The sequence below is a fragment of the Poecilia reticulata genome, linkage group LG16 (assembly GCF_000633615.1).
Source record: "Poecilia reticulata strain Guanapo linkage group LG16, Guppy_female_1.0+MT, whole genome shotgun sequence".
Lineage (NCBI taxonomy): Eukaryota > Metazoa > Chordata > Actinopteri > Cyprinodontiformes > Poeciliidae > Poecilia > Poecilia reticulata.
In genome coordinates this window covers 28,722,386-28,735,926 of record NC_024346.1, presented here as the reverse complement: position 1 = coordinate 28,735,926, position 13,541 = coordinate 28,722,386, and the positions used below count along the sequence as shown (strand labels likewise).

The window sequence follows — 13,541 nt, the reverse complement described above, 5'->3', positions numbered from 1 at the left end:
CTATATTCGAGAAGACAAAAACAAATAGAAATTTTCATTTATTTCAATGTGAGAGTATCACCTTGGAAGACGGTCACCATCTTGTTTTCTTAAAATACACAATATTGTGCATTATCCCGTCTCTCCCAACTCTCATGAGCTGAAGGTTATGTTCTGCACCTTTTCTTTCAGTCAGAAAATATCTAGTAGGATAGCGGTGCTTTAGTTAGAAGCAGCCACCATCATCAACATGCCCCGTGATGTGTTTGTCATATCACAGAAACGCGATTAGTGAGAAATTCAAACATGGTGGATTACTTTCAGAACAATGTATTGTGTTCCCTCCTGTCTTACTTCGACCTAAGCAACTTGTTAGCTAAACCACGTCAATTAATGGAACTGGGAAGCATTACACTGCCCAGTTCACCATTAGATTAACTCAGACTCATTCCATCAACCGTGTGAAGTCAATTCCCCAAAGTGTACTCAACTCTCACAACAGCAACCAACCCTTGAAACCCAGAAACGTAGCCGGAGCGGACAATTAGCCCCCACATCGTCATCGCAGTCGCCAAAAATAGAATTCATTCCAGGGGTAAATCTCATCTGGGAACTATAATTAGAGTTTGTTGGCAGGAGATAGATTGGGAGTTGGGAAGCAAAGGAGAGCTAGCCTTGAAAGTGGCATGGTGAGGTTTCAGAGGTACACTAAAGCAGTGGTCCCCAACCTTTTTATTACCGCGGACCGGTCAAGACTTGGACATTTTGCTGCGGCCCGGGGGTGGGGGCATGCGTGAACCGTCAGATAAGGCTTCTGCGTGTTGATATTCCCGCTAAATCCTGAATATACCCAATTTGGGTTGTCTTGGCCTTTTTATCGCAGCCTGTGGGGTTTTCCCCAACTGGGAACAAAAATACAACCTGCTGACAGGTAACCAATCAGAAAGCGCGGTGACGCAAGAACAGAGGGGAATCCCAAACAGCTGACATATCGCGCAACTGAGAGTCTGGTGGCTATCAGAGATGATATGTGGAAATGTTTATTAATATATGTAAAGGTCATTATTATATGTTTATGTTTATTCAGTTAAAAATGTTAACTATGAAAAAACATAGTCACCTCCAAATCATAGTGCAGCAAATAGAGCGGCTGCTCCCGTTGTCTTTTATCCACCGCCTTTCCTTTTTGTTACGTCTTTTATCTCTTAAAATGACTCCACAAACTCTCACTATTGCTTCTACATCGTCATCCGTGTTTGCTTATTCTAAATTCCCGTGTGCTATGTTGGAAGTTTTGTGGAGTTTCTTCAGGAATCGCGATGTTCGTGTCTGGAATCGGTTCGTGTGGTGTGTTGCTCCTGCCTTGGACACACAAACCGATCGAACCTGTTGTACTTTWATCAGCTCTGTGGTCACAGAGGTTTGGAGAATCAGCCGACAATTCTTAAATCTTGCCGTCTAAACCAGACTTAAGACTCACAAGCTCTACTCATCTCCTCTCGACCACTGCCCAAACGGTCTCTGACTCTGGTCGCTATGGTAACTTTTACATATCCCTTCAAAATAAGATGCAGATGCGCCACAAAAATTAACATTTTACTTTTGTGAACATTTTAACTCACGATAATGACTAATGGCAGCCCTGAGCTTGTTTCTCTGCAACGAGACGGTCCCATCTGGGAGTGATGAGAGACAATGACACCTGAAGTGTTGCTTATATCCACAGCCTGCTTGGTCTCTATGTGGCGAAGCAGCTTGAAGCTTCATGGCCTCATTAGCAGCCAGTCGCCGCATGTTACCAGAGCGGGTTTGTAATGTGGGACTCACCTATCGGTCCGGGATAAATCCATTCTCCTGTCTCTTCTCTGGGCCTTTTCCCCTTTGCAAAGAAACTTTCTAAAGACATCTGATCTGTTTCTTACTCATTTTGCTGCTTGTGGGGTCAGTGTTGGCGCGCAAGTAACCGAGAGAATCCGGTTAAAGGATTTTCAAAATAAAAGATCCTCCAGACTCAAATAATGCATAAAACGGAAATATTTAATTATTTATTGCGCTGCCTGGTGCCAATTGGTCCACGGACCGGTACCGGTCCACAGACCGGGGGTTGGGGACCACTGCTCTAAAGTCTATGCACAGGACTTAAAAAAGGATCCAGTTTAATGTATCAAAGTCAAATTAAACTGAAACAGGTTGAAAATTGAATATTTTACATTTTAATCTGCAGAACCAACAGTTCAGCCCCAGACGCCCAACGTCATTTACCTATGGTGTACCCCCTCTTCAGTTCGACACATCGAGGAGAGCGCAGCTGGGAGTTGGTGGTGTTGTTTTCCTGCACCGCCAGGCCAGTGGTCGCCTTGGCAACAGGTGGCGCAGCCTTGTTGCGGGGCGAGGCTGGCACCAGAGTTGGAGAGAAACCTTGACTGGCAATATCCACCGACTGAGACTTCTGCTTCAGCCTGAGGAGGGGGAAACAAAGCAAAGGAGCAGAACCGGTTACCGACACCATCAAAGAAAAGAGGAGAGACCGCAACGCGGAGGCGTTGCTAGCGAGGGGACGTTGGAACGAGGACGGAACAGGTGACCTTCACAGCTGAAGGCCGTGAAGGGAGAATGACACATCTGATCTGAAGCGTTTGCATCTGGGATGGTCGGTGTTGACGACAGGCTGTGTTAAAGTAATGCAATCATGCGAGGCAATTTTCTAAGTGGCAAGGAAGTGAGGGAAAAGAAATCAATAGGTTAATCACACCCTTGTTGAGGTTGAATTCATTAGTATCACTCGCCTCCCCCCCGCCACCCGGTGTAGAGCTGTCTACTGTACAGAAGGATTAAACAGCAGGGTATGGGAAGAGAGCAGCAGGAGTCAGGTGGGGGTTGGACTTTACTGAAAACAGTGACAAAACTGGAGCCAATTTATTCAGCAGAGATAGCGGCTTCTCTTTCATGCATCAAAAACCACGCTGGTGGCCTCTTTTGAAAAGGCTTAATAAAACCCATCTGTTGACAAACGGACCAGAATGCAGTTGAGAATAAGACGACACGCCCCGGTGGTCATGTCTGTTCAATCAATTGCCAGTTAAAGGTATGTTAAACCATAAAACTACTGAACTGATGCCTGACTTCAGGTTCCAGACTTTTGCTAAACTAAACCTAAAGAAGGAGATGGGGACAGAAGAGAGAAAAAAGTATAGAGAGAACACAAGTGAACACCCCAGAAGTTTGTCTCTACACCTGCAGAAAGAGAAATAAAACCCCAAAAAGAACAAGCAATAGCAACAATATATATATATATATATTTGCATATGTAACAATAACAATTACAAACTCACTGAAAGGTACATGGTACAGGTTCATTTAGGAAATATTTTGTGGTAACTGCAGTCAAATTTAGAATGTGAAAAACTCCTGAATCCAAATATGTTTGGACACAAATTGCAGCAATAAAGCAGATAGTAACTATGTATATTATCATATTCAGAGAAAAAAAAAACACTAGGTAAAAATTACCAATCAAAACATATTACAATCTGCATGTAATTGAACTGAGATATATGGATTAAATCAGAATACTGGATCAGAGAATATTTAAATGCTGAAAGTGTCCAGTTTTGTATGCAGCTTAGGTATCTATTCGAGTCAGTTGTTACCGATTTAGGACAATGTTACTTGCTGGGTCAGTGATGATGTATTGAACAGGACCAACTGTGTTGAAGGTTATTTTGCCTGTTTTAGTGCTGATCAGAGTAGAAAAATAGAAAACAGGCCAGTTTGTAGGTTGAACATTCCAGCAGCAGAGGCTTTGGAACAACAGCTTACATAAAAAAACGCATCAAAGGCCTACTGACTGAGGTCGAATCAAATCTGTCTCCAACAACAACACCAAGCCTATTAAAAGGCTAACGAGATCTCTGGTTTAAGTTTTACAGATAAAAGTGAGCTAACTAGGCTAATCTGAACAGTTAATCCTGCACTCAGCATTCAGTTGGCCCCTTTACAAACTGGAAGTCCACAAAGGGATCCAGACAAAAACACACCAAAAAAACTACCCCAACTCCACTGGGGCACACACTCACAGACAGAAAAATAGCCAAAAAAAGGAGAGAAAGTTTAAAAATACACCAAGAAAAAACTTGGAGGAACAGCGTGAAGAATTGCTCCTGAGAACACTATCTGTCTCTAGTGTGGAAAAAGTCCTGAAACAGCATTACACGAGTCCCAGCACTGCGGCTCGTCGCACGCTCCTTCAATCATTCCAGCAAAACTGCTGAAGCGAACAGAATCTTTCTGGCCATTTCACCCGAGCGCCCGTCGCCTCATGGTCCGAGGCGGCACACATTGCACTGAGTCCAAGTGCCTAATGAAAACGCATAATCTCCATGGAGATGACGTCCATTACCGTTTGTGTTCCTTCAAAGGTCTGAGGAACCAAAGCAGATATTCACAACTGCGTTTTTAAACTAAAATTGAAGAAGTTCAACCAGATAACATAATTCAAGTAGGGCTGTAACTAACAATTATACTATTGATTACTCTGACATATTAAATCTGATATATTAAAAAATATCTGATATATATATATATATAAATTGGCCCATTCTACAGATTTCTCTTTTGACCACTTAAGCTGTTTTTTTTTATAACATTATAAATACATGTAAAGATGCAAAAAAGGATCAATTACTTTTCCTAAACATTTTGTTGCCTACTTGAGGAGTTTTAGCTAAAACATTAACAGACAAAGGTGTTTTCATTTAAAATCCATATATTTTGTAAAGTTTTGCCTTTATTCCTGCTCTCAATCTGTTGCTTTTTCAGCAAATGGTCTCCTTTTTTAAAGTCCTGTAAAGCAAAGAGCTCATTCTCCACAAATTGGGAGGATGAAAAAAATGTAAACAAAGATAAAAATCTATGAGCAAACTCCCCCAAAGACCACCAGAGGGAGGCCATTTTGCTCTCTGCTGTGCAGTGGCTGTCTGACCTGTGGCAGGAGGCTGGCATCGCTAAAATGTGCAACTCTACAGGGATCCACGCAGTTTGGCAAAGGATGCAGAAACAATGGGAAATTTGGGGCTATGTCAAAATGCGCTTATCATTCCCCCACTAAGACGGATTAGAATTAGAGAAAAGGGGAGCTGAGTCTATGTATCGACTTCCTCTGCTTTAAACCCGCTGCAGCAACAGCACAATACTTTTATTGTTGTAGTCTGACTTCTGGCAGCACAAACAACACTGTGAATGCTGCTTGTGTAACTTTTTTAAAGTAAAAGCAGAAAAACCTTTTCAATCACTCTGACAATAAACTGACAAAAATTTAAAACAAACTCCTTTGGAGACATAGCATGCAAGTTAACGAAGCAAGTTGATTATTGTTTTTGGAACAGGCTTTTTGGCCCTTGGAGGAACACTGGTACGATTAAGTGGCATCATTTTATATACTATATATTCTTACAAGCAAAAGAAAAATTCTGTTGGCTGAAAGCTCCAAATGTACCACTAGGTGTCACATAATCGTACCAATATTCCTCTAAAGTAACATTGGTACTTTACATTGGTACATAAATATATGTATAAATAAAAAATAAATAAATAAATAAAATATATATATATATACACACACACACGCACACACACACACACACACACACACACTAAAAGCAAAAGAAAAAATCCGTAGTCCTGATTGATCTCCCCAGTTTTCCCACCACCCTGTCTGTTTGCTTCAAATTGCTTTTTGACCAGATTGCAAAGATTTCAGTTTGTGAGGCAGGCAGTCACAACAACAACTAGACTGCCATGGACTACCTTAAGCCCAACAATAATGAGTTGGCCCCGCTTGGCGCCAGGGACACCAGCGCTCGTAGAGTAGGAGGAGAGGGGCCGGCAGCGACCTGTGGCTGTGCATGTTAATGAGGACTTCTGCTGCATCCGGAAGCATTAATGAAATCCGGCATGAATGTGCCGCTCTCCGCTCCTCTGTGTGACCACTTCTCATAATGATGCACAAAGCCGTCTGCCACGTCACGCTCGTCGGCCCTCGTTAAATGCCACGGCGGCAATCTGTGTCAAAGGGTGGATGTGGCGGATTTGACCAATGAGGCTTTAAAACCGGGCTGCCCATGTAAATAAAGCGGTGACCGCGACAACAGAAGGCCAAACGCCCTGTTTGGTGGAGATAAAAGAAAACACCAAGAGAGAAAAAAAAAAAAAAAAGATAGGTCTGTGGATTATTAATCACTGTAACCTGAAAGCAGGCGTCACTGAGTAATTTATATAAGGAAGCCTTTCATCTCTTTCACTGGTTGTTAGAGAAACGAGGCCCACCGTTTTTCCTGGCCGAGTGGGTGGTCCAATTTGCGCTCCCTCTCTAAACTAATTGTCCGACTCCATGTAATCCCTACTCTTTTTTTTTTTTTTTTTTTAATTGTCTCACTTTCTTTAGCCCGTGGCAAAGGCAGGCAGAGGGCAACATCAGAAGTACTTGGGAGAATAAAAAGCAGAGGAGCTGTCCAGCTGTGAGCGATTCAGTCAGAGCTGTTCAAGTCGTGAGGAGGTGAGATCGCCTGCCAAGATGAGACAGGGTGCAAGTAAAAATAACTCTGAAGGAGCTTAGGGCTAATCAGGATCTGCACAGTCATTGTGTATGTATATGGCAAATAAAACACACTGCCAACACTCAGATATGTTTTAGATTATGATTACAGATAAAGGAAAAGTAAAGAATACATTGAAAAGATTCACTGATGTTTGTAATGCTCTTAACAGTTTTAGTAAATTTTGATTAGGTTTCAAAAAGTATAAGTCATTCTAATTTCTGCATACATGTATAACTGGAGTCTTAACAACAATGTGTTTAAAATGAAACAATTTCTCAAAAACAGAATCAAGCCACAAGGCAATCACTCTCAATCTCTTAAACACTGAAAAATCAGCCATGTAACAAAACTTAAAATTGCTGTATATGTCATTTTATTTTATCACAAGGCAGATTACAGATCACAGGATTTAATTTTCTTCTCTTTTGCACATGTGTAAATGTAATGTTTTACTTTATGACAAGATAATCGTTTTCCACAAGATTTTTCTCAAAATAACTGTTTTCATATTTCAGAAGAAAAACTGTATTCATTGTTGCATTAGACCATTCCAAAGACATTTCTATCTTTTTAGATGGGAAAAATTTAAGTAAAAAAGTAAAATGTAAAGTATTTTTCTTGTTCTCCTTTCAAAGACCTCCAGTTGCTAATTCAAGTTGTTTATAATTAACATGAGGATCAAAAAGTTTTCTGAAATATATTAAGAGTTTGTTGTAGAAATGTAAAGGCGCTTCATTGTTACTTTATTCATTACCTTGTTAAATTTGCCATAGCTCCTGCTGCGATGTTAGCTCTGCTGGCGGTGTTAGCTCCTGAAAACGGTTTTAGTTCCTGCTAAAATGTTTTTTTTTTCTTAATGTTCAATAAGTTCACAAAATATTTTTAAAAACAATAATCTTAAAAATAATGCTTGGATTGTAAAAACTAATGTAGGCTTAACCGGGTTAGCTAACTGTATTGGATAGCTGCAGCTCAAGTGATGGTAGGCTAGTATTTGTTCATTAACACAGTTGGGTGGTCATGAATGCTAATCATTTCTGATCATTAAAAGTAATGGTCGTATGTTAGGCCACCGGTGTACTTACTGAAGCCATTTTTCTTTTGTTCAGTATCTAAGACACATCAATGTCTGAAAACACATTCTCTCCTGCTCTGAAATCCTAGCATTGGCTATGCAAAAGCACAACAGTGTTGACGTGAAAATTGCTTTCTAAAATGACTGGAAGGCTAATATCCCCCCACCACCACAAGCCACCGGCTGTCAAACATTGTTCTAGGGAAAATAAAAAAACTAAGTGCTACTGAGTGTAATCCGGTTGGCACTCCTTGAAGTCTTCACCAACAGAAACATCATTGTCACAGCGATATCGCTTTATTTGATGGATTGGTTATAGATTGCTTCTTTCCACTCTGGCCTCACGGTAAATTGAAAACCAATCTCCAAACACACGTGAATTTTCTTCAAGGAGACGTGCCCATGCTGCGCCGTAGTTGACAGCCAGCACTTTGTCCTAATGCGTTTCAGCTGAGGGTTCCCACACATTTTTTAGCATCTGCTGGATGTTTATACATTTTGTCAGAAGGATGGGATTTTTCCATCCATTTACCACCTGCATCACCATTAATGTCTTCCTCCCCCCCTTTTCAGTTAAAAAAGGCAGGATTTTGTCTTTTCATTTCACTGTTGAGGACAAGTAAAAAAAAATAAAAAATACAGACTCAACAGAAAATGTGCTACATTAGGGACAGACATTTATCATACCGTTTATCATTTATCGTGATAAATCCTGTATCATGTCAAGATTTTGATTTATTGTCAAAATGCTTTTATCGTTAGAATTGTTATTTCTACTATTTTGTTTGTTCAATATAGGTCAATTGATATTTATTGACACAAATAAATATCAGTATACTCTTGCAAAATTCTTGAATTTGCAAGAGTATATTTTGCAATATACGCTTGCAAAATTCAAATTCTTGAATTTTGCAAGCGTATATTCACAGAACAAAGAATGGAGAAAATAGTAAAATAATCCTGACAATACGAATAGTTTTGGGAGGATTTAAACATCATAAATTTTAATTAATTGTCAAAACATCAGAATTCTTATTATACATTTTTCACAATAAATTATAAACAATGCAATAATTGCTCACCCATAGGTCACAGGGTAAACTGGTTGGTAATTATAAAAAGTGATTATCTATATTTTCCATTTATTAATGACAAAGTTATTCATCATAAGTGTAAAGGTAATCCCGTTTTGAAGTCAGTTTGGACATTTTCATCCAGCTCCTAACAGAGCAAACAGAAACACACAAAATGTCCCAGCAGCCAGCCAACCCTGGAACTTCATCCAATGATTTCTCTGTCACTTAGTAGCATCTGTCAACAGTAGCAAACATCTCCATTTAGATTAAAAAAAACAGCCCATAAATCAACATTTCAGCCTGAGGGCACACAGCTGGTGGAAAAACTTAAATTTCTCCAAAGTGTATTTATATCACTGTGAAACACCCCTCAGCTCCAGCCTTTCACTGAGGACTTTGCTGACACAAAGCTGATTTGGAACAAAAAAAAGATGAATGGAAGGAAGAGAAAATATTAGTGGCTCATTATGACTGTAGGAGATGTTTTTCCTATTGCGAATTTTGCCCCTTGTGTGTATAACTAAATGCAGAGAAACACACTCCGTCAGACTTCAGTCACACACAGCCTTCAGGTGTTGCAGTCAGTCTATGGTCTTCCTCCTGATCTGATTGGCAGAGCACCGACGATAAACAGACAATGATTGGTCAGCGTACATGCTGGTTAGAACATGACACCACTTTGTCTTGTCACAGTGCTGAAATTAGCAACAGTAACTCTTAGCATGCACAATCAGATCATTACAACTAGAGAGGGAGGACAGACTGTAGAAGTGGTGAAGTACCGTAATCTGTTCTAGTGCTGGCTCAGGATACAGACTAAAAACTGGCATGTGCTCCCAGAAATCAACAGGAGAGTGAAATCAGACCACTTTTTTGCTGTCCTTGGTAATCAGCTTTCAGGAAACTACATTTTCCCAGTCAGTGAATGCAGCGAAGCGCCACCAGATCATGCCTAACCACAACATTCTTTGTCAAAACCTGCATTCCCATTACAAATGCGCACATTAATTATTATTATTATATATTCTATATATTCTGCTAATGTAGAAAAAAATCCAATTTCACAATTGCGGTGTTTCCATTAAAGGGGAAGTATTATGTGATTTCCAGGAACATAGTGTCATTTTATAGCACAATCAATTACCTCCAGTCGTCAAAAAACATAAGAAATTTGACTTCGCAACTGAAATTGCGTCTCTGTCTCTTTAAGAAACTCCCCAAAAATGTTTTACACAGCTGAATGGTTGCCATGGGAGATTGAAGGATTTCTCAAACATGCATGAAAGAATCAAGGTAACAACCCAGGGATGATTTGGATGAAGGAATAATATTATAACACGATGCAAAGCTTTTGTTGAGCTTTACATTATGCATAGTACTAGCCCCTTTAAATAAGAAATGCAGTAAAAGTCACATGTGAATAAGATTTAATTCAAGATTTGTTACTGATTCGTTCAATTTTTCTACAACATCTTAGATCTAGGTGTTTTGTTATTCCAAATTAATCTATTAAAGGAAGCAACTGAAACAGATATAAGAAGTTTGGCCAATTTAATCATGCTTATACAGCCAATCATCGATATGGCCTTTATCATCCAATTATTTTGAGAAATTGTCTGGTCTTTAATGAACAGGGAGAGGTTTTATAGTTTATATTCACCTCAGCAGATGAATGTTTAGGATAGTTTAAGAGCAGGGACCAGAGTGGGCAGAGAGTTTATTGATTCATGGTGCTCTGCTGTGATGGAAGCTCCATTAAGGAGGAAAGAAACCCCCATTAGAGAAAAGTTCACAGAATCATCTTAATCCCTCTTTTCACTTTCAACAAGACTGTTGGTGAAACAAGCCTCCAACCTGACCCCAGAGCAGAGGCGGTGATGAAACCGGGATCGTTTCTTCAAGCACGGACCTTTGACTGGCTGCCCACATTAATTAGCAAAAAAAGAAAAAAGAAAAAAAGTGCGAGACGCCAGCTATCTCATTTATACTGCGTCCTTGAAATAACACAGAGCGGCCCTGGTGTCTCACTGTGGACACATTGAGACTCTGAACATGAAGGACACGACGTGTCGCCACCGGCAACATGGCACTGATCTGATTTAATTAATTATTTTTAACAAGCAGTGCAAAATATGTAGCACTGGCTTTAACTTAAGTATTTTAAGTTATAAAAAGGTTTTATCTGACGCAGGACCGCCACTGAAACTACTTTATGTGCATATTTAATATGACGGTCAACAGATGTTAGCAAAATTTAGAAGACGTCCGCCTATTGATGGTTCATTACTCGTGAACTTTCTGGAATTCGACTCCAAATTATTGATTATATTATTATTTTTCCTAGAACATTTCTAAAATATTTGAAAGAAAATACATCAGAGGAAGCTGAAATGCTACTTGACATGCTATTCAAGAGCACCTTTCATTTTCCTTGGCCCTGATTGGCTGTACCCCCAGTTTGTGCATATCAATGTATATTAAGCTATATGTCGTATTTTAAGATAAGTAGTTGTAAGCATCGAGCGATTTGTGAAGCCACATTGACTAACGTATTTTAATTGCAGTGCAAATCGTCCGACAATTTTCCATGGGATTGGATGGGAGCGGCTATGTATGCGGTGTTTTGGGGACATTAGTTGACGATTTTACAGAAGAGCTATGGACTCAACATGTAGAAATAACACACAACGTTTTGTGAACAGCGTGATGCTGTGAGAGCTCTGGTGGAGCGAGCTGTACATGGTCAGAAAAAAATCCCCAAAACAAATCATCCTCCTACCACTTCCTTTCGTCTTCTTTGTCATTTTTGTCAGCAGTAACATTCCGACTCTGATCTTCTGACTTGCGTCATGCAAAAAAAGTGTTTCCATCTATTTCAAAACGGCCAAACATCCACCTCATACTAACGCAATTTTTTTTTATCAATGTTTGAGATCAAAAACTTGAGCCCTTTTAAAATAGGCATTTCCATTAAGCAGATTTATTTTTGGAATTTCAATTTGCGCAATATCATGGTCAATGGAATTACAGCTGCTGCTGGACAAGAGCAGATCCAGGCTTCGGTTGGAAATATGCTGCCGGGATGAAGTTCCAAAACCCTTTCTTGGTGCAGTTCTACTCAAAGCTTTTATGTGTCTTGATATAAAAAGGTCCCCAATCCAACAAGGAAAGCCAAGCTGTAACATCAATCACAGTCAGTCTATTTATTCAAAATAACAAGCTAAATACATTATCTTTACCACTCTGCCGACAGAGGTTCTGATTTACACAGGAGAGATGACCAGGAGGTGAAGTGATCTACTGCATGTTTCCTCAGGCGTGTGTTTCAATATCACACTCCTGCCAACACGGCAGTCTTTCTCCATTGTCTCTGCCTGGATGCCAGCCCTTCGACAGACACGAGATCCACCAACTTCCCTGCATTCTCTCTCGCTCTCAGTCACACATCTGTTCATTACCAAAACAGAAAGCATCGACTGGTTGACTTGAGGCATCAGCATCTGCCACTGCTGGTGTTAACAGCATCTGCCTGGTCTGAGAGTTGGAAAGCCGTGGTCATCTCTATCTGCGGGATTAACCCTACTTCAGGGTGCCAAATCTGCTCCCAAACGGCCTTCATCGTACGTCCTTCTTTTTATTCTCCTTACTCTCTACCTTCCCCTCTCCCCCGACAGTTGGCAGGCCTGTCGGCTCAAGCTGGTCGACCCGGTGGCGCTCTGCAGACTGCAGCAGTGGCAGATCTTGGCACACTTTGCGGCTCACTGGAACCCATCCAGCAAACACATTAGCCTACTGTTGTGTGACGCGTTTCAACTTGCGTACAAGCTAAGACGACGTGAAGAAGAAGTTGTCACAAGTGAACGAAAGAATATTAGGATCTAAGAGACGGTTTAGGTGAGACTTACAACCCTCGGAACAAGAGTAAGAAGCATCTAATCCATGATTCTAGGAGTAAGAACTGGTTCTAGATGGGGAGTGACAGTCCAGACAGGCTTAGCAAATGAAGGCGGAGCCTCCAGAAGCTCTCTAGGCAGTTGTCAATCATGTCGATCTGGGTCTTACACCAAATCATTGGAGACAAGTTGAAGCCTATCCCCTGCAGGAGCGAGTGACGCTTCTCGGTTCAATCAAGTGCACAAAGAGAGTTTGCATTGTTTTGCAAACCCGGAAAATATATTTTTTTTTAATATGCAGCAACAACTTTAAGTCAATCTCAATTATTTGCCTCCAGCATTAATGTGAAGCTCTGCAAAGTAAAGTTTCTGGACTACATGAAGGACTGGACAGTAAATAACTAGAGGTGCACCAATCTGATATTTTTGTCAGTTCTAGTTTCTTTATTATTTGTCTTACATTGGCTGTTATAGTCCTAATTGCACTGATTGAACACATTAAAGTTGGTCTATTTAAGTGGGCTGTACTGGTGCAGAGTAATCAGAAACTTTCATAATTCAGTACATTTAGGGTGCTGTGGTGGCACCTGTGCCAGGTGCTTTGCACAGGTCAGCGACCAGTGCCAGCGACCACCGGCATCAGTCCTCATGCCAGTAGTCGCAGGTTCGATTCCCGGCCTAGCGACATTTGCCGCATGTCTTCCCCATCTCTCATAACCCTCTTCCCTGTCAAACTACTTTCAAATAAAGGCCACTGGAGCCAACAAAACCCTTTAAAATAAAATAAATAATAATTCAGTACATTTATTTGTGCGTTTAAAAAAAGAAAAATTTTAAGTCAACTCAGCACTGTTTGTGTATCATATCGGTATTGGCCAATAGGTATCGGTATCGGGATGAGAAAAGTGGATTGGCGCATCCT

The 13,541-nt window shown here is 40.5% G+C and overlaps 1 protein-coding gene across 7 annotated transcripts in view; it reads right to left on the bottom strand.

The window, feature by feature from the left end:
- oxr1a (oxidation resistance 1a) overlaps positions 1-13,541 on the bottom strand; it is a 176,355-nt gene that overhangs the window by 101,189 nt on the left and 61,625 nt on the right. For 3 of the 7 annotated variants that reach the window (XM_008431799.1, XM_008431808.1, XM_008431800.2), the window contains exon 3: positions 2,242-2,438. The exons of the other annotated variants lie outside the window; for them this stretch is intronic. In XM_008431799.1, the coding sequence (XP_008430021.1) occupies positions 2,242-2,438 (197 nt within the window). The remainder of the gene's footprint in view (positions 1-2,241; positions 2,439-13,541) is intronic. 7 annotated transcript variants of the gene reach the window in all.